The sequence below is a fragment of the Anabrus simplex genome, chromosome 2, assembly GCF_040414725.1.
Source record: "Anabrus simplex isolate iqAnaSimp1 chromosome 2, ASM4041472v1, whole genome shotgun sequence".
In the NCBI taxonomy this organism is placed as follows: Eukaryota; Metazoa; Arthropoda; class Insecta; order Orthoptera; family Tettigoniidae; genus Anabrus; species Anabrus simplex.
The window spans coordinates 1109319138-1109341099 of NC_090266.1; the positions used below are offsets into that span (position 1 = coordinate 1109319138).

At 42.5% G+C, this 21962-nt stretch overlaps 1 protein-coding gene across 2 annotated transcripts in view; it reads right to left on the reverse strand.

Moving 5' to 3' along the window:
• LOC136863319 (dipeptidase 1) overlaps nucleotides 1-21962 on the reverse strand; it is a 174306-nt gene that overhangs the window by 73793 nt on the left and 78551 nt on the right. Inside the window, exon 6 of one of the 2 annotated variants that reach the window (XM_067139703.2) lies at nucleotides 14574-14724. The exons of the other annotated variant lie outside the window; for it this stretch is intronic. Within the exon in view, the coding sequence (XP_066995804.1) occupies nucleotides 14574-14724 (151 nt within the window). The remainder of the gene's footprint in view (nucleotides 1-14573; nucleotides 14725-21962) is intronic. 2 annotated transcript variants of the gene reach the window in all.

Here is a 21962-nt window from a genome sequence, read left to right on the forward strand (position 1 = left end):
CGCTGAGTGAGATGGTAGTTATGGGGAAGGCCTAAATTGTAATTTTCAAATATTTATGTTATTAGTGGTCGTGTCTTAATTAAAATCAGAAGGCAAAGTCAAGGAACAAGTCCCTACAATCTAGGCTATAAATAATTGTATTTACGCTGAGAAAAACGGTAGTTTAGGGGAAGGCCTAAAATTTAAGTCTCAAATATTTATGTTATTAGCGGTCCTATCTTAATGAAAATCGGTATACAAAGTCGGGGAATAGTTCGCTATCATCTAGGCTACAAATAATTATATTCATGCTGAGTGAAATGGTAGTTTAGAGGAAGGCCTACAATTTTATTCTCAAATACACTGACTGACAGAGCAAATGCAACACCAAGAAGGAGTGGTCAGAACTTTATGCCAATTGCAGGGTAGACTGACGTCACTGAGGTATGCTCATGATGTGAAATGCGCCGCTGTGCAGCTCACGTAGCGAACGATAAATGGGACACGGCGTTGGCGAATGGCCCACTTCGTACCGTGATTTCTCAGCCGACAGTCATTGTAGAACGTGTTGTCGTGTGCAGCAGGACACGTGTATAGCTAAGAATGCCAGGCCGCCGTCAACGGAGGCATTTCCAGCAGACAGACGACTTTACGAGGGGTATGGTGATCGGGCTGAGAAGGGCAGGTTGGTCGCTTCGTCAAATCGCAGCCGATACCCATAGGGATGTGTCCACGGTGCAGTGCCTGTGGCGAAGATGGTTGGCGCAGGGACATGTGGCACGTGCGAGGGGTCCAGGCGCAGCCCGAGTGACGTCAGCACGCGAGGATCGGCGCATCCGCCGCCAAGTGGTGGCAGCCCCGCACGCCACGTCAACCGCCATTCTTCAGCATGTGCAAGACACCCTGGCTGTTCCAATATCGACCAGAACAATTTCCCGTCGATTGGTTGAAGGAGGCCTGCACTCCCGACGTCCGCTCAGAAGACTACCATTGACTCCACAGCATAGACGTGCACGCCTGGCATGGTGCCGGGCTAGAGCGACTTGGATGAGGGAATGGCGGAACGTCGTGTTCTCCGATGAGTCACGCTTCTGTTCTGTCAGTGATAGTAACCGCAGACGAGTGTGGCGTCGGCGTGGAGAAAGGTCAAATCCGGCAGTAACTGTGGAGCGCCCTACCGCTAGACAACGCGGCATCATGGTTTGGGGCGCTATTGCGTATGATTCCACGTCACCTCTAGTGCGTATTCAAGGCACATTAAATGCCCACCGCTACGTGCAGCATGTGCTGCGGCCGGTGGCACTCCCGTACCTTCAGGGGCTGCCCAATGCTCTGTTTCAGCAGGATAATGCCCGCCTACACACTGCTCGCATCTCCCAACAGGCTCTACGAGGTGTACAGATGCTTCCGTGGCCAGCGTACTCTCCGGATCTCTCACTAATCGAACACGTATGGGATCTCATTGGACGCCGCTTGCAAACTCTGCCCCAGCCTCGTACGGACGACCAACTGTGGCAAATGGTTGACAGAGAATAGAGAACCATCCCTCAGGACACCATCCGCACTCTTATTGACTCTGTACCTCGACGTGTTTCTGCGTGCATCGCCGCTCGCGGTGGTCCTACATCCTACTGAGTCGATGGCGTGCGCATTGTGTAACCTGCATATCGGTTTGAAATAAACATCAATTATTCGTCCGTGCCGTCTCTGTTTTTTCCCCAACTTTCATCCCTTTCGAACCACTCCTTCTTGGTGTTGCATTTGCTCTGTCAGTCAGTGTATTTATGTTATTAGTGGTCGTATCGATAAATACTACATAACTAAAGTTATATAGCATTAAATTCCCGATCATTTATGTCTTATACATTGTTACCGTCCCGGCTATGATCACAGAGATATTCATGAATTTGGGTTTTTGTTACTCAGTCCATATCAGCGCCGAGTCACGAGAAAATAGGTAAACCGAACTTAATAAAAATCTGTATGTAAACTCGGAGAATGAGGAACTACCGTCTAAGCTATAAATAATTTTATAAGACGCCCTAATATCGCAGACTCGAAAGAAAACTAAATGCGATGGGCTACAATAGAGAAAATTCATAATATTGATCAACAAAAAAATTTCATTGACTATTGTTTGTTGTGATGTGCTTTGTGTCTTCTGTTGCCACTCATCTCCGATATATAGGATTACGGCTGCGTACCGAGTTTTTTTAATCTGCTTTACGTCGCACCGAAACAGATTGGTCTTATGGCGACGATGGGATAGGAAAGGGCTAGGAGTGTGAAGAAAGCGGCCTTGGCCTCAATTAAGGTACAGCCCCAACATTTGTCTGGTGTGAAAATGGGAAACCACGGAATACCCTCTTCAGGGCTGCCGACAGTGGGGTTCGAATCCACTATCTCCCGGATGCAAGCTCACAGCTGCACGCCCCTAACCACACGGCCAAATCGCCCGGTCGTACCGAGTGTAACAGCCTGCCTGAATATTTGGGGAAGTAGCTGGGGAGTTAGATAACATTCTTCTTCAGCATACCATTCCTCTGGTTCATAAATTTTCTGATACTACTGGTACATAACACACTGGTTCATCATAGTATTCCAGCTATTCATCGCTACTCTGAGGCACTGATTGGAATGATCAGTGTGCATATTTCACGGAATAATGGCAGAGGAGTATTCACTGCTGTCTGCGGCCTGGTCATTCCACCTGTGGAACTTAGGACTGTTAGATCGGCACCGTACTACTGTTCGTTAAAAGTGAGAAAATGTTCAGTTTTTTTTGATCTAGTATTTTATATGATAACATTGCTTTTAGTCGCTACATCCCTACTGACATTTTTGTAATGACCTATGTTGCCAGGCCGAGGTGGTAAATGCGTACACCGTTCCCCCGGAAGGACGTGAGTTCGAATCCCCGTCTAAAAGTCGTAAAATTTATGAAACTACGTTTCCACTTCCGGAGGTGCACGTGGTCCTGAGGTTCACTCAGCCTACATCAAAAATGGGTACCAGATTAATATCTGGGGGCAAAGAAGGTCAGGAGTAGAGCAAACCATTCTGCCCCACCAAGTGCCGAGGTTACCTTCGACCCCTCCAAGGGCCTTCATTGTCTGTAAGGAGATGACTCTCTCTGATGTTGACTTCAGTTAGGAAAACCACAAAATCAGTCTTTCTGATAATCCCATAGCGAAGCACGTGTACATCAGCTAGTATGAAATAATATGTTTATTACGTTTCATAATTGTCCGAATTCCTCATATCCCATGTTTTCTTTAAGCTAACCCAGTGTTTCTCTCTTATTTGAAATCGCTTTGAAATATCTTGGGCAAGTCCTTTTCATCACACTGAGGGACAGTTTCTTCTGAAAAATGCATCGTATTTTAATTATATTGAGTTTATTAACCTGGCAGATTTTGGACCTTTATATAGGCCTAACGTAACACAATACGTAAATAACTAAAGAAAGATAAGACATTAATTATCCGAACCTAAATAATTTTCGTTTCTTTGTTCTTTTTACGAAAAATGGCGGTTCTTCTTCATATTCACTGGATGAAGATAGTAAAAAGTCGTTGTCTCTTTCCATAACAACCTCAATAATCTAACATCTGATTATGGAATCGCATGAAAAAAGAAACGTAGATCAGTAGGCAATGGTTCAGGGTTTCTGCGCACGTCACAGAAATGTACTGCTCAATACATGCTTTAGTGTTGTGCATGAGCAAAGCGTCCATGTACTAGTACTGGGGGTGTGTTGGAAAGAACCTCACATCACATGCAATTCTACGCGCTGAATCACGTGACGAGGGAATCAGATTGTCTACCACGGTTACTAGACTAGACGGTGGGGGTCATCAGTTGTGTGCGCAGTAGCAAGCCACGCCTCCTGACGTCACGCGCTCCCCAAGTTCACTAAACCAAGCAGAGCGCCATTAGTCTAGTGATGGTGTTTACCTTCGCAACAGTGTAAGAATTTAATTTTTGCGTGCTGTGCTGTGCCTGTAAACGGGCTGACCCGTTTGCTGTTGAGAATGCTCGTGTATGCTCTGTACACTTCGACGACTCGGGCTACATAATGTACTTGAAGAGTGAGTTCTTAAACCTTCCAATTAGACGTGATTTAAGGCCTGACGCAGTACCACATATAAATTTGCCATTGAGTAGTAGGTAATGATTTAACGAGTCAGTCCTGTAAAGATCGTGAAATAAGGCACAAAAGCGAAACCACCGTAAGGAGTTACGCCAAATTTCACAATCGCAGGCAAGAATTGAATGAGAAAATATTAATAATACAATCTTGAGGAAGGAATTAGGTAACAAAAGTAAACATCAATGTTTCTGTGATGAGAAAATTGCTGAAGTGACTGCCGAATTGGAGTTAATTAGACTAGAAAATGGTGACTTAAAAAAGCAAAATAAGGATCTTCAGGATCGTCTTAGTGCAGCTGATACGGAGATAATAAAATTTTAAAATATTGTTCAAGTTTTTGAGGGTACTTCTTTCTAAAAGTCAACAGCAAGTTTTAGTAAGTGGCAGAGGCTCGAGCTGGTCATCTGAGGACATTGCTAAGGCGATCAACTTACGGTCTATATCATAAACCATTGTGTTTTGTTAGAGACGTGATTAATTGCCCTCTTCCTAGCGAAGTTACTATCGAACGACGGCTAAGACAATTTTCTATTTCTCCTGGATTGATTGAGTTGAGCATTAAGATCTTAAAAACACAATGAAGTCTTTTTACAAATTTTGAAGGAGATGTTGCTCTCATCTTTGATGAAATGAAGGTTATCAACGACTTTGCCTTTGATCAAAATGAAGAATTGATTAGAGGGCCCCATGATAATGTCCAAGTCATTGTAATGAGAAGTTTACCTCAAAAGTGGATGCAACCAATCTACTACAACTTTGATACAGCGATGTCGAGAGAACTGTTAGTAGAAGTAATTCATGTCGTAGAAAGTACTGGATTTAAAGTTAGAGCAGTTGTATGTGACATCGGACCTCCATATAGGAAATGTATGACTGATCTGAATATTTCGTGGGACAAACCGTCGCTGGAAAACCCATCGAGTAAATAACGTAACATATGGGTTTTTGTGATGTACCTCATGCACTTAAATTACTGCGGAATCACCTTCTTGATGAAGGACATCAAGTGAAAAGTGCGCAATGTGTTACAAAATTAATTGAAATGCAAAGTGAGGGCGGAGACCTGCAATATGCGCATAAGGTTTCAATGAAGCATATTCTGGTGAGTGGAACGGAGAGGCAAAATGTATGGAAAGCCGCTGGACTGTTATCGCTGACAGTGGGTAAAGCAATATGCCATAACTTTCCAGAGCTCAGCTATGTAGGAGAGACTGTAATTACGATTAATAATGGATTTGAGAGATACTGAATTGAATTGGTGTGAGGAGATCGATTTGGATAAATTTGACGAGAAGAAGAGATAGAATGATAGGACACATCTTAAGACACTCACGACTTGTTAAGTTGGTAGATGGTAAGAACAGTAGGGGTAGACTAAGATATGAATATGACAAGCAGATTAGAGCAGATGTAGGATGGAATAGTTTCGTAGAAATGAAAAGGTTAGCACATGGCAGGGTAGTATGGAGAACTGCATCTAACCAGTCTATGGACTGATGACTCAAACAACAACAATGGATTTGACGTCCTAAATTCCCGTGTAGACGTGTGTGGTACAAACAGCTTTAAAGGTGCCTATGAGAGTTGTTTGGTTGCTTAGCTCTTTTTATTTCACCTGACATATGGACAGTGGCAGCACTGGTCAAGGACTCTGAGTAAAAGGAGAGTGGCATGATGGGAGTGAGTGTAAAATGGAGGAGCTCGAGTAGACACGCGTGTTTTGGCTCAATGTGTTTGTTAGTTTTAAGTGATCTATAGTGCACAATAAACATGTGGTTTCATTCAGTGCAATTTGAATTATTTCGTGAGCTACCAGAGAGGTGTTGTTTGTATCAAATGCAACATTTTTTGGTCCTCCATGCCGGATTCGCAGTGTGTAAACCGTAGGCCTAATGTTCAAACTGATACGGTACCTTAGCGTAGCGTGTTTCACTTCACCGTATCGGCATCATTGTTTCATTAAATATTCCTCCTCGTGGGAGTACAGGTGGACCGAATTCATTTCAGTTTGACTTTACGATTTTCATTGTGCATTATTAAACCGAGATATGCTGTAACAGCACGCTTGAACCACGAGGTCAGTCCATGCGTAGAACATCAAGGAAATAATTACGTTGCCGTAGTGCGTGATGCGAACAAGTAAGGAAGTTATAGTGTCAGAATCATTTTCAATGTGAAATCATATGCATCAAAGCAGTTCATGCCAGTGTTAAGGTGCAAGAAGAAAACGAGTGGATTTCGGCGGGAAGCGCCATGTTGTAGAGCAAATTAAGCCGCGCCATCATACAAGAGGGCTGCCACCACACTTTCAGCCAGTGGAGCCAACAGTGACAGTACACCGCCAGAACAAGGAGCAGTGCAGCCAACGGGAATTTCAACTCACGAGTCAGCCACCAGGAGCAGCATCATCGCGTCCTCGAAGGGTGAGTGCAGTCTGGTTCAATTGTCATGCCTTGTTATTCCTTGCTTGTCCTTCCCGTAATGGAAGAAAATCTAAAGCACACATTGACGAAGAAAAGGGCTGTTGTGAAATCTCGAGTTACTCGCTTAGGAAACTTTATCAGTAACTTTCAAGGAGAAAATGTAAATGATATCAAAGTGAGGCAGGATCTTTTACAAAGAAGTATCGAAGAATACAACGATGTTCAGAGTCAACTCGAAATAAATGACGACGACATTAGTCACGATTCTGATAGGGAAGCATTTGAAGAAATTTGTTTAGACATTCAGTCAAAAATTCAAACTCTTTTGTTAACTAACACTGCCTTGCCTTCCTCTCCTATAGACAGTTCAACCACAACCAATGGCCACTTACTCAAATTACCTACGATTTCTTTACCTGAATTTAAGGGTTCTATCGCAGAATTCATGCACTTTCATGACACCTTTGAGTCGCTAATCATCAGTAACGGCTCTTTGACTGGCATACAACGCTATTATTACTTGCTGTCATGTGTATCAGATGAAGCTCATAAATTAATTGAAAACCTTCCAGTAACGCAAGAAAACTTCAAAGTAGCATGGGACTTAATATGTAATCGTTATCATAACCCAAGGTTCATCTTAGATCTTCACGTCAAAGAGCTTCTGTCCAGTTGTTAAGGGTGAATCGCCCAAAGACCTAAGAATGCTTATAAATCAGCTGTGTAGCAATCTCAATGCGATAGGAGCCTTGAAAATTAAGACCCCCTTGCATGAGGTCATCCTATCACATTTAGTACTCCAACGGATAAGCCTAAGTCTACGTAAACAGTGGGAGAATTCGACCTCAGGTGACAAATGCCCAAGTTTAAAAGACTTAATCATCTTTCTTGAAAGTAACTGCCTGACACTAGAAATCGTCTCCTCCCATAAGACCGGAGCAGAGAAGCAAGAAATAGGCAAGGTCAGCGGATCTTCCAAGCCTTCCACCAGTTCATACACCTCCATTCCCTCATCATGTGACCTTTGTGGTGCTTCTCATTTTCTCTATCAGTGCTCTAAATTTAAGGATATGTCTGTTAATGACCGTATCAAGTTAATTAGAGACCACAGGCTCTGTCTCAGTTGTTTAAAAGGTGACCACATTGCAAGCAGTTGCACTTCAGGCAGTTGTAGAATGCGTAACCAAAGGCACCACACCCTGCTACATTATCAGCAAGACAACCAGAGGTCATCAAATTCGACAGGCTATCCCCCACAACAGCAGTCATATTGCTCTTTGAAAGGAGCATTTCAACAACACGAAGTTCTCCTATCAAATGCTGTGGTTCATATTAGGGACAGTAGTGGTAGAGTTCATGAATGTCGAGCCTTACTGGACAGTGGTTCTCAGATGAATTTCATGTCGCATGGCCTTGCGAACCGACTAGGACTCAAACTAAGTCGCCATTCTATGCCAATCAGTGGCATCAGCAATATGAAAACAGAGGAATCTTCACATATTTGCCAAGTTTCCATCTCTTCCAGAGTTAGTGATTATGGGAAATCTATTGTTTGCTCTGTGTTAGGACAAATAACTGGTCAACTTCCTACTACTAGAATTAACTGTGATGACTGGAACTTGCCTGCGGACATAGTATTATCAGACTCACGGTTTAACCAACTACACGATATTGATCTTTTCCTGGGAGCAAGTGTGTTCTATGACATCTTACTACCCGGGCAGCACACAAGGGAAGGCTATCCCACTCTTCAAAACACTACCCTTGGCTGGGTACTTGCTGGCTGTATACCCAACCACTCTGTACAAAATGGAAGTGCTACAACTAAGGCTTTATTTTTAAAGGGTGACATGCTGTACGCACAGGTTGAGCGCTTCTGGGCACAGGAAGAGGTGAGGACCAATCCACTCACAAGGGAAGAAAGGGAATGTGAAGAACACTTTCAGAGGCACACCACTCGAGAAGAAACGGGACGTTTCGTGGTTAAACTGCCCCTTCGTTCCAATCGGAGCAACCTACGAGACTCGCTGGACACTGCTAAGAAACGTTTCCATTACTTGGAGAGAAGACTGGAAAGACAGCTTGCAATGAAGGAGGAATATATTAACTTCATGCAAGAACATCACCAACTAGAACACATGGAGGAAATAGAAGCCCCTATTCAAAGTCAAGGATCCTACTACTTGCCTCATCATGCTGTTGTAAAGAAAGGTAGCACTACGACGAAGGTTAGGGTAGTCTTTGATGCGTCGTCTAAAACTACAACGTCAGTATCTCTTAATGACATCATGATGGTCGGAACCACAGTGCAACAAGATCTGTTCTCCATTGTCCTTCGGTTTCGTACCCAAAAGTACGTCATAACTGCAGATATCGAGAAAATGTATCGCCAGATCAACGTCCATCCTGAAGACCGCGATTTACAGAGAATTGTATGGCGGAGTTCACCCCATCAACCGCTGAAGACCTATAGGCTTACAACGGTGACCTATGGAACAGCAGCAGCTCCATTCTTAGCAACCAGATGTCTGATTCAGTTGGCAAGGGAAGAGCAACGAAGATTTCCACGAGCCTGTGGAGTTGTGACACGTGATTTCTATGTTGATGACCTGCAGACTGGAACCAACTCCATCCAAGATGCCCATCAGTTACAGGGGGAACTGACTTCCCTTCTAAACACAGCAGGATTTAGACTTAGGAAATGGCGTGATAATCACCCTGACATATTGGCATCCATTCCTTTAGAATTGCAAGAAAATCAGGTCCCTTGTAATTTAAATTTTGGAGATGTAGTGAAAACACTTGGTATTCTCTGGCACCCTGTTGAAGATATATTCAAGTTCGGAGTTACATCAACTAAGGATGCACCGGGCGAGTTGGCCGTGCGCGTAGAGGCGCGCGGCTGTGAGCTTGCATCCGGGAGATAGTAGGTTCGAATCCCACTATCGGCAGCCCTGAAGATGGTTTTCCGTGGTTTCCCATTTTCACACCAGGCAAATGCTGGGGCTGTACCTTAATTAAGGCCACGGCCGCTTCCTTCCAGCTCCTAGGCCTTTCCTATCCCATCGTCGCCATAAGACCTATCTGTGTCGGTGCGACGTAAAGCCCCTAGCAAAAAAACTAAGGATGCTCCTCCACAGTGGACTAAACGCAGCACCATTCTGGCTACTGTAGCAGCAATATTTGATCCTCTGGGACTACTTGGTCCAGTTATTGTACGATGCAAACTCTTCATCCAAACACTTTGGCAACAACAAGTAGACTGGGATGAGTCCCTCCCCAATCAAATTGAAATTTCATGGATAAACACCCATAAACACCTATCTGCACTGAGTAACATCGTCATACCAAGGAGAGTCACATGTAACGGAGCAATGGTGCGCCTGGAGCTACATGGTTTCTCGGACGCATCGGAGAAAGCGTATGGCGCCTGAATTTTCCTGCGGTGCATTAGTATCAATGGTGATGCTACCGTCTCCCTGTTGACTGCTAAGTCGAGAGTGGCACCTGTAAAGCAAATCTCGTTACCTCGGCTGGAGCTATGTAGTGCTGTACTATTGAGCCGATTGATGGATAAGGTGTTTGTAGCTATCAAGATGAGAACTGTTGCTCGATATTAGTGGACGGACTCTACGATAGTTCTAGCTTGGATAGCAGGTTCACCCAATTCTTGGAAGACTTTTGTGGCTAACAGGGTGTCAGAAATACAGGACTTGTCAAGAGTAGAGGACTGGAAACACATTCTCTCACAAGACAATCCCGCAGACTGTATTTCAAGAGGACTTGAACCACAGGAACTTGAGACAATGCTGCTATGGTGGGCGGGATCTAGTTGGCTTCAGAATCATCCATCAACTTGGCCAGTCTTCAAGGAAACCATCTCTGACATACCAGAAGAGCGAGCGCCAACTATGTGCCTCGTGGCAGTTAACCCTGACCTGGACGACTACCTTAGACGCTTTTCCAGTTGGTCTAGACTGCAACGAGTGACAGCCTATTTGCTTAGATTCCTTCAAAATCTTCGAAGTAATGTTACTGAGAGGCGTCATGGGCCATTGACCACAGCTGAGTTACGTGATTCCTTGAAGGTTGTCGTTGGCATGTCGCAACGTTCCACCTTTGCGCAAGAACTACATAACCTGTAACAGGGGAAGACGATCCCATCTGAAAGCAAACTTATGGCGCTCCATCCTTTTCTTGACAGCGCCAATTTGATTAGGGTGGGCAGTAGACTTGAAAACACCGGGCGAGTTGGCCGAGCGCGTAGAGAGGCGCGCGGCTGTGAGCTTGCATCCGGGAGATAGTAGGTTCGAATCCCACTATCGGCAGCCCTGAAAATGGTTTTCCGTGGTTTCCCATTTTCACACCAGGCAAATGCTGGGGCTGTACCTTAATTAAGGCCACGGCCGATTCCTTCCAACTCCCAGGCCTTTCCTATCCCATCGTCGCCATAAGACCTATCTGTGTCGGTGCGACGTAAAGCCCCTAGCAAAAAAAAAAAAAAGACTTGAAAACTCTTCAGCCCCCTACGACCAGAAACATCCCTTCATATTGCATCCTAAACACCATATCACCAAACTCACCATCCTGCATGAACATCATAGGCTTTTAATGCGGGAAGTCAGTTGGTGTTAGCTTCTCTACGTCAGAGATTCTGGTTCACTAATGGAAAATCTATCGTTAGACAGGTCATTCACAACTGTCTCACTTGTTTCAAGTTAAAGGCAACCACGACAAACCGACTCATGGGTCAGCTACCCCCAGCAAGGGTTAACTCTAGTAAACCATTTTCCAACTGTGGAGTTGACTATGGAGGTCCCTTGTATGTCAAGCATGGCATCCCTAGGAGCAGGACACGAACCAAATGTTACATTGACCTCTTCGTGTGAATGGCCACGGAAGCAGTTCATCTCGAGCTTGTTAGCAGTCTATCTATTGAGGCATTCATTGCAGCTCTACAGAGGTTCATCTCACGACGTGGACGATGCAGCAAGATCTTCAGTGATAACGGAACCTGCTTCGTTGGAGCAATGCGAAAGCTGAAGGAGTTGCAGCACCTGATGAGGTCCCGCAGTCATCAGTCTGCTGTTAAGAAGATTGCGTCCAACGAAGGTATTGACTGGCACTTCATTCCACCTCATGCTCCCCATTTTGGAGGTCTTTGGGAAGCAGGAATCAAGTCAGTGGAGAATCACCTCAAGAGGGTCGCCGGAGACACACTTCTCACCTTTGAAGAAATGTACACCCTTTTAACTCAGATTGAAGCGTGCTTAAACTCCCGACCAATAACCCCCTTACCCAACAATCCTGATGAATTTTCCTTCCTCACTCCTGGACATTTTTTGATTGGTGAATCACTGTCATCCTTCCCTGAACCAGACTGTCTTACTACTTCAATTTCATATGTATCCAGATGGCAGCTAGTTCAGCGGTGTCGACAGCAAATATGGAAGCGATGGTCATGTGACTATCTCTCTCAATTTCAGCAGCGAACCAAATGGCACAACCCCAAGACCAACGTCCAGACAGGAACACTTGTCCTTATCAAGGAGGACAATCTTCCACCCCTTATGTGGCAGACTGGCATCATAGAGGAGGTTCATCCTGGAGCTGACGGTCATGTTCGTGTGGTATCTGTGCGCACTGCCAAGGGAACCTACCAACGACCAGTGACCAAGATATGCCTGTTTCCTACCTACTGACGCATAAGGCACCCATTATCTGTGGACGTGTAGTTGTGTGTTTTTTCTGCTATTCATTCACATGTCCATGTATCTTTTGTTATACTGCAGCATCAGATGACTGAACTCTGCAGAGTTTACAGTGCAATTGTTTTCCTTTTCTGTTTTCTTTTGTTCTTCGATTTGGTGACTTGCAATGTACATATTCCTTTCTGTGTCAGTTTGTTCATACATTTGTAATTTGTAGTCCAAATCAGGTGGGCGGCATGTTTGGTTGCTTAGCTCTTTTTATTTCACCTGACATGTGGACAGTGACAGCACTGGTCAAGGACTCTGAGTAAGAGGAGAGTGGCATGATGGGAGTGAGTGTAAAATGGAGGAGCTCGAGTAGACACGCGTGTTTTGGCTTAATGTATTTGTTAGTTTTAAGTGATATATAGTGTACAATAAACATGTGGTTTCATTCAGTGCAATTTGAATTATTTCTTGAGCTACCAGAGAGGTGTTGTTTGGATCAAATGCAACAGGAGTTATATAGAGCAACAAAATAATGCTCTTGACAAGTTATTCGAATTAATTTTCACCCTGGGAAACCTGTTTCCCCTTTAAAAAAGAATGACCCCTGATTTGGTGAAAGTGGTTGACGTTTCTTCAGGGGCCTTTTACCAACATTCCACCGGCCAATACACATTTATAAATAATTACTTATACAAAAATATAATATTAGGTTTTTGCAATACTACATAATACCAACAATCCGCCAAAACAGCGATGAAAAGCATTCCGTGCGATTGGTTATGTTTCTTTAATTTTAGTAACAAGTTTTAGAAATAAACGACATACCAAATCGTTCTAAAATCACTGGATGGATAGAAAAATCGAAAACCGAAACGTAAATACTTTATTTGCGAGGCGAAAGATAATTTAGTACTGAGAAAGCTACTAGAATACTGTAGTTGGTGTTAAGCACAGTGTTATTATATTACTTGCAATGTTCTGAAAAATACTGAAATAAATTGCAACATAATTATCTACAGATAACAACTGGCAATTATATTTGACAAAACTGAAAACTATTAAGCAAGTGGTTAAATACAACAAGCAAATCATTAACAGAAACGCACAATTACAATGAGTCGTGTTCACTGCAAGCCCGGCAGTGGAGGGGGGGGGGCAGATGACGTCACCAGCCAAAGCGAGCCTGCGCGTGACCCCTACCGTCCAGTCTATAGTTCAAAAGAAAACAGAATTGCTCTTATGACAACAGGGTTGCCATGTCGAACGGCTCTGCTCAACAGGATCACGGGCAAACGGCCGCACTTAAATTTGTGAAATTCGTTGTTTAAATTCTAGATAAAATGGGGAATAAACTAAGCTGCAAATTATTTTTATGAACAAAAGGGGACGGGGTTTTACAGGGGCTACTTTTTTGTTTGCACGGAATCAGAGGTAAATTACGGCACATAAAAAACTTCAGCATTGAAGTGTAAGGCAAATTGCAGGAGAAAATAGAAAGATAATATTTTTATGGGCTCGAGTGGTGAGGGATGCATTTAATTGAATTTAATACATTTCCCCCAGGCAACGCGGGGTACCACTGTGCTGTCGTATTGCTCACAAAACCAACAGTAAAAAATTAAATGCCTTCGTAAAAGAGTGGTAAAATTAAAATGCGCTTAAGAAAGAACAGCTAAATAACAAAACGAACCACAAATAAAACACACGGCAATTTTTTTATCAGTACAAGTTATGCCATGACGTATCGCTGCACACAACAACACCAAAATCTTAATAAACAACTTCTGTACAGTACGAAAATAATAGAATGCACACAAACACTATGCATTGTACAACCAACGCTCACTGAACGCAAGACAAGCACGCACTGATTGAAAGCCTAAAAACGCACACGCAACAAGTAAATACTGTAGATAACTTCACTACAGAAGTGAGCTGCTGGCGGTTCACAGAGTGAGGGACTACACGAGGCTTGTACCAGAACAACGCAGAAGGAAAATGAAGGAAGGCAACGAAGTGATGGCTGTTCCTGTCCTTCAGCTTCCTCCCTGAGAATAATATATTTATGAAAAAGAAAATGTTATGTAGTTATTTTAATAATTCACGGGCAAAAATATCTCATCCTTTTTATCTATCTTTCATAATACATTTCAAAGTACAGTATAATATCCCTCAATGACGAGGAATTATGGGTGTGTTCACTCCTTGTAGGTCCAAAAGAGCAATACTGTTTTCTTAACGTGAAATGAGCTATAGTAACCGTGTTATCTACTACCCAGCAGTTGTGCGTTGTAGAGGGAGTTGTAAGTTGTTACTCACCAAGGTGTGTTGCACGTGTGAGTGAGAGTCATGTACCGAGCTCCCAGCTGGTAGAACATACGTAGCACAGCCAGGCTGCTCCCCAGAGAATGACCTCCTTCCACGCCGATGAGACTCGCTACGCGGCCGGCGCGATGGGCCTCCTCAATTCCTAAAAGAACAGTGCACAAACCAGTAGCGACACAGATAGGCCTTATGGCGACAATAGGAGAGGAGAGGGAAGGAAGCGGCCATGGCATTAATTAACGTACAGCTCCATCAGTTGCCTAGTGTGGGAATGGGAAACCACGGAAGGCCATCTTTAAGGCTGCCGACAGTGGAGTTCGAACCCCCATCTCCCGAATGCAAGCTGATAGCTAAGTGACCCAAAACACACAGCCACTCGCTCGGTATACCTACATTATTTCCCTCATCCCGGGGGAAAACGACACGAGTTAATTTTTCGTTTTTTAATTTTTTCTTATTTTGCAGTAACCTACTAAAGTCAATGTTCTCTATCATTTGACACTAACAACATTATTCATTTCGTCATATTATTGAAAAGATAGCCACATTTTACTTCCGGATTATTCATGAATACAAAACAGTCCCCGGTAAGAACCAGATAAGTTATCTGCTTAATATTCTGCATATTGTTAATAAAAGTGGCTGCAACCAGATAAGTCTTATGTGTAATACATTTTCTGTGGTGATTGTGGACGTGGGCATATTATCTTGTAAGTGAATTACTGCCAGTGAACTTGCACAGCTGCCTCTGTTAAAGAGAACTGCTACATCTTACTACAGGGTCTTTCACTCAAAGTGGGGCAGCGCAGCGGGTAGATGGGCGAGATATAGGGAAGACATTCTCGTATCATGTTTAACAATTGACGGACAATGAATGACCGTCTGGATATTTCCAGCAAGACTCGGCAAGCGCGCATACGGTTAACGAGTCATTAAGTTTAATTGAGGAAATTTTTGACACCAGAGTAATGAGTAAACCATTCTGGCCAGCAAGATCCCCAGATCTTACGGTTTGCGATTTTTACTTTGGGAAAAATTGAAAAATAAGGTTATGCAACAAACCCTCACACTCTAGATGAACTCAAACTAAATATCACGAGAGGAATTGAGGCTATCTCGGTAGATGAACTAATGCGTATGAATGAAATTGTGTAGATGCAACATCTTCTGTGATAAGGTGAGAAATTATTTTACTTTGATTATGCGTTATTATGTGTGCGTGTTATTTACATGCAATTCATACGGGCGCTCTCCTGGCCCCATTCTCAGCGACTTGCCTGGTGCTCGTCTGACCTTCAGCTCGCCCATGTACCCGCTGCGCTGCGCCGGCCCCACTTTGAGTGAAAGACCCTGCTAACAATACACAAATGTGACTTACACGCATTGGTTTTTACTGGTCCACAAAAGACAAAATGTCTGGTCAGTATACGACAATCCAGTATCATTCACGATGCAAAGCAGATACTTCATTCATGTTTTGAAGCAAACAAAATGAAACCAAAACTATTATTTAAGAAACTGTTTCATAGAACGGAGAATGGATTGACAACATTTGGTGAAACAGTGACTTCTTATTGTTTAAAAACAAAAAATGCTTCCCCTGAGAACTTCATTTTGCTGTCCGGCTCCATGGCCAAATGGTTAGCGTGCTGGCCTTTGACCACAGGGGTGCTGGGTTCGATTCCCGGCAGGGTCGGGAATTTTTACCATCATTGGTTAATTTCCCTGGCAAGGGGGTTGGGTGTATGTCTTGTCTTTATCATCATTTCATCCTCATCACGACGCCTACGGGCGTCAAATCAAAAGACCTGCACCTAGCGAGCCGAACCCGTCCTGGGATCTCCCGGCACTAAAAGCCGTAAGCCAGTTCATTAAAAAAAATTACTTATCTTGTTATTCCCTGGCATTAGTGAATTATTTTGCAAAAACGACAGTTAAGTAACATTTTAAACGTGTGTTTAGTCGGGCTGAGTGGCTCTGGTCTTTTGACCCCAACGTGGCAGGTTCGATCCTCGCACAGTCCGGTGGTATTTGAAGGTTCTCAAATACATCAGCATCGTGTCGGTAGATTTACTGGCACGTAAAAGAACTCCTGCGGGACTAAGATCCGGCACTTCGGCGTCTCCAAAAACCGTAAAAAGTTGTTAGTGGGACGTAAAGCCAATACCATTATTACCAGTATTAAATATCTGTTTCCGCTGTGCAAGCCCCTACCAGACGATCACAAGCGAGTGAAGAGCCCTGCGCGGATGTACAAAATAATACCCGCATTCGAACTTTCTTCATCCGCACCCGCATCCGCATCCGCAAACTGTTATCCGCATCCTCAAAACGGTTATCCGCGGAAATTGTAAATATTTACCGACAGTATATTACACCCAAGGTATTGAAGCGGATAGGTCTGTTAATATAATACAATAGGCCTGGCACTAGAACCCCTACAGTCACAGTTCATGAAGGATTTTCTCTTGCGACAACTCCCGGCGTATTGACCTGGGTTCCTTCCTTCCATTAATTGCGGGCAGGAGCCACTTAGGCTTAGGTCAGATTTATGGCTTTATGGTCTCAACGCTCTTTATATATCAGTATCCTTTCATACCATTGTCAAGAGTCGCCTAACCACAAGGAAAAACAAGAGTATACCTGAGTGAAAATCAATAAACGTCATTATTTAGAAATTACCAGAAAAATTATCCGCACTGCCACACAGTTTGTATCCGCCAAGAGAGTAACATCGCGGATAACCGCGGATATCCGTGTCCGTGCAGGGCTCTAGTGCAGACTACAAAGTTTGGCAGTTTGCATAACTGGGATGTGTAGGGGCAAATGTTGTTTCTATAGGAACTCGGATCACAGATTTTGTGTGATCCTGCAGAGGTACAAATTGTCATGGATTCTTGAAGGTGACAGCATTTGTCAAAAATCGCGGACATATCCATATGACCAGACTTCTTTTGTCTGCTGACGCGACGATCGTTCAATGTAGCCAAACTATTGGCCAATACTGGACAATGCATATAATGCCGGGTATTGATCCCAAACGTAACACACCTCCCCCCAGATATCACACTGGCACTATTGTTAGTGAATTCTAAAAAACGAAAACATGCCACCTGATTTCATGAAAAGCCTATTGTTGTTGTTTGTCTGTCCAACCCTTGTGTCGTTTCTCTGCGGGGTCGGGTATGAGGTGAGATGAATCTGGCATGCCGGATTTTTTATGACCGGATGCCCTTCCTGACGTCAACCTCATCAGGGGGGTTAATGAGATGAAATGAATGACGTGATATATGACAGTAGGAAGGGAGAGGGTGAAACCCGGTGCCGGCACATAGCCTACTCCTGTCGACGAAGGGTCTGCTCAAGGCTTAACATCCCCATCCGACGGACGAATCACCATCAACAGCGTCATATGCCCTCACTCCATATGAGCACTGCGGAGAGGCTTGGAATTTAATCCAGGCTTTTGGCACGCAATCTAGTGATTAGAAATTAAAGGGAATCGTAATTTATTTATTTATTTATTTATTTATTTATTTATTTATTTATTTATTTATTTATTTACTGCGCACTACAAGATTTCTAATCCCAATTACAGTGGCAGACGTTTACACGTGTTTCTTTTTAATGTTTCAATCAGTCTAATAACCTAATATCTAAACTATTCTAATATTATATTTACGTTGAGAAATAAATAATATTACACATCTAATCCTTACAAGAAACAAGTAGATAAAAACATAATTTCGTATCTAAAATAGTCGAATAACCTAATATGTAAACTATTCTAATATTATATTTACGTTGAGAAAGAAATAATATTACTTATCTAATCCTTACAAGAAACAAGTAGATAAAAATCATAATTTCGTATCTAAACTAGTCCAATAACCTAATACCAAAACTATTATAATATAATATTTACAATGAGAAAGGAACAGTAGTTCACGTCTAATCTAATTTAATATTTACATGAAAGAGTAAAATAAAAAATAAAAATCGTAATTTCATATCTAAACTGTTATTTTCTTCTAGTTCTAACACTTATAATTACATTTATGAGATAGGGCTTAATGTACAATGTTTATAATACATTTTGTGGTTCAAATCATCATTACAAATTAGAGATTTTTCGCGGAGATGCTGAATTGTTGTAAAAACAGGTCTAGAGGTAGACAGAAGTCTAAAGAATTATTTTTCTGAACTGCACTGTTGCAGACATTGCATAGCCTGTAGAATGTGGAATTTTTGTGAGCGGTTGTTCTGACATTTTTGTTATGAAAAGTTACATTTGTCCTCGCATTAAAGCAGGGCACGTGGAAGCTCAAGAGGCATAAAAAGTGTGGGTTGTCAATAATAGAATTCACAGTTTTGTACAGAATCTTCATGTCATCCAGTGGCGTATACTGAGGGCTACCAAGGCTATCAGTGAAGCCCAAACCTCAAATGCGAGCTACGGAAATCTGAAGCACATTATATTGTAAGCATCTAACACATTGTTCCATTTTCAAACCTTGAAAGCAATGAGAAAACACGTCGCACGTATTTCTGAGAACTAGGCTTCGGAGACTGATATTGCAGCCCAGACTCTCGTCCCTTCCCATCGACTCGCCTCACGCGGCTTGCTCCTGTCTGGCTACAGGCACGGGGACCGGCGGATGATAGCTGTGCTAGGCTTCGGTCCGTCAGATCGCCACTGCTAACTATCACCATGCGTTACTCATCGTATATACTTCCTCACCTCATCCTTCTGTCTTAAATATATAGATAACGGAGTGCCGGTATTTCTCTCCCGTTTACTTCTACATCCTTGTAGGAAGACACTGCAGGGCTTCTGTTATAGGAGTAATATAGTTTTCTTTTTATTGGTAGATCTGCTAAAATAAAACGCAATCTTTCAGATTTAGTGTTCTCTTTTGTTGGTTGGAATCGAACCCGTGATCATGGGTCTGACATCATCACTGATCTTCCGAGGAAGATAATTAACCAGGGAACGATGGGTACGACTGCTGTAAAATTCAACATTGTTATTTAACGATTATGTTAATAATAATAATAATAATAATAATAATAATAATAATAATAATAATAATAATAATAATAATAATAATAATAATAATAGTGCATGGCATCTACATAGGCTTGGTGGTGACCTAATAAGGATAAAATGAATGGCGAAGACGTCATAAACACCCAGTTCCCAGTATAAGGGGGTTGATTCTGAAAATTGAACCGGGGCCGTCGGACCAAAGGCAAACATTCTCTCCATTTAGCCTCAAAGCTGGACTTCAATTTGCTAAACCTTAGGCTACCAACTCGATTGATCAGGTGTTGAGTATTGACGGTGGCAGAGGCCAGGGCAGTAGCTTGTGAAGCAGCCTTGACAAAACCAACTATCGAAAAGGGGTAGCCTAAGTCTAGTGGTAGGTAGCCCACGTCTTGATACCAGCATACGCCACTGATGTCATCCTTTTTCCTCCTCAGTTCCAAGCTTTCTATTTCAAAATTTAGAAGAAGTTCGTTGTATTCTATGTGTGGATAATTACCGGTTTTCTGAAATGTAAGTATTTAAAATATCTCTTTTAGATTTTTTCGATCTGTGCAATATATATTTTGTTTGCTGGATTCCATATAACGCTTGCGGATTCTACCTTAGGCCTGACGAGAGAGCTGTAGAGGTGTATACAGGTTTTTAAGAGTTTAAAGGGCTTGACATTCCTCTTCACAAATCCTAATGTCCTGTATGACTCAGCAACTACCTTCTGTATATGTGGGGTGAAGGTGAGTTCTCGGTCTAATAATATCCCGAGGTCTTTAACCTCATTTACCGGTTTCAGGTCATCGTGACTTTGTTTATAGTTAAAGGAAATGCACGTTTTATTTCGAGTGAACGACATGGATACACATTTATGTACATTTAGATATAGTTGATTTTCAGTCGTCCGTTGTATTAAATTACTTAAGTCAGCCTGGAGAAGTTCGCAGTCGTTAATGGTGACAATGGATCTGAATACCTTAAAGTCATCGGCGTACAAGAGAGAGTCCGAGAATTTTATTCGTTCAGGTAAGTCATTGATTAGTACCAGGAACATCCACGGCCCCAGATTAGAGCCCTGGACTATTCCTGAATTTACAGGGTATTCTCTGGATGAGTTTCTTTTATAAGTTACATACTGCTTTCTATCTCTTAGGTAGGAGCTGAAAAGACATAGCAATGGGTAAGAAAATTCAAGCATATTTAATTTTTTTAGCAGTATGTTGTGGTCAATTTTGTCAAAGGCCTCTTCGAAATCTGTAAATATTGCATCTATCTGGCCACCTCTATCAAGTTCTGCGGATATTGATTGTGTAAAATTTATGAGATTTGTTACTGTAGATCGTTCTGAAATAAATCCATGTTGCTGTTCTGATTTTAAAGGTCTTGTATAGACATAAAATAAATTCGAAAACCTTGGCTATAGCTGAAATAATTGATATTGGTCGGTAGTTTTTTATTAACATTGGATTACCCGATTTAAACACAAGACATACTCGGGACAGTTTCCATACTGTGGAAAATACGGATGTTTTGAGAATTAAGTTATAAATGAAGAGGAGGGTATATTTCAGTACATCTTTGCAACCTTTTATAACATACGGCGGTATCTGATCTGGTCCCGCAGAAAACTTTGGCTTGAGCTTTTTTAACGCTAGTTCAACATCCTCTACAGTAATGCTGTCAATGTGGATATTGCCAGTGGTTCCCGATGGAACGTTTGGAATGTTATACTGAGCTCGATCTTGGGAATATACAGATCGAAACTACGTTGCAAACCCTTCTGTAATATTCCTATCATTCTCTAATACTTTAGAGTCGTATTCATAGGTATTGCGATTATTGTTGTTTTTTCTTTTATTCTTTACCCACGTCCAAAAGGTTTTGGTGTTATCAGTGATATCCTGCTCTACAGTTTTTACATAATCGTTATATGAGGATTTAATTGCCGACTTAGTTTCGGACCTTAACGTTTTAAATTGCCTATTGTAATATTCTGAAAGGTGCTTCCGTTTTCGGTAGTATTCTTTCTCTTTCAGTTTTTGTTTTATGCTCTTTGTGAACCAAACTGGATATGTCCTGACTTTCCACGAGCCGCTTTTAGGAACAGTCTCACTTAACACTGCGTAAATTTTAGAATAAAGACAGGCTACTGCTTTGTCTACATCAGTGCATTCGTACATGTCTTCCCAAGTGAGATCTCTTAGTCCTTTGAACAAGTGTTCAAATAGCTTTTTTGAAATTATAAGTATTTTGAGCTTCCCTTTTGCAGTTTCCACGGTTTGGAGTGATATGTACTTCTATTTCCAGGGGGGGGGGGGGGTGAAGAGTCCTCAGGTAGCAGAGGT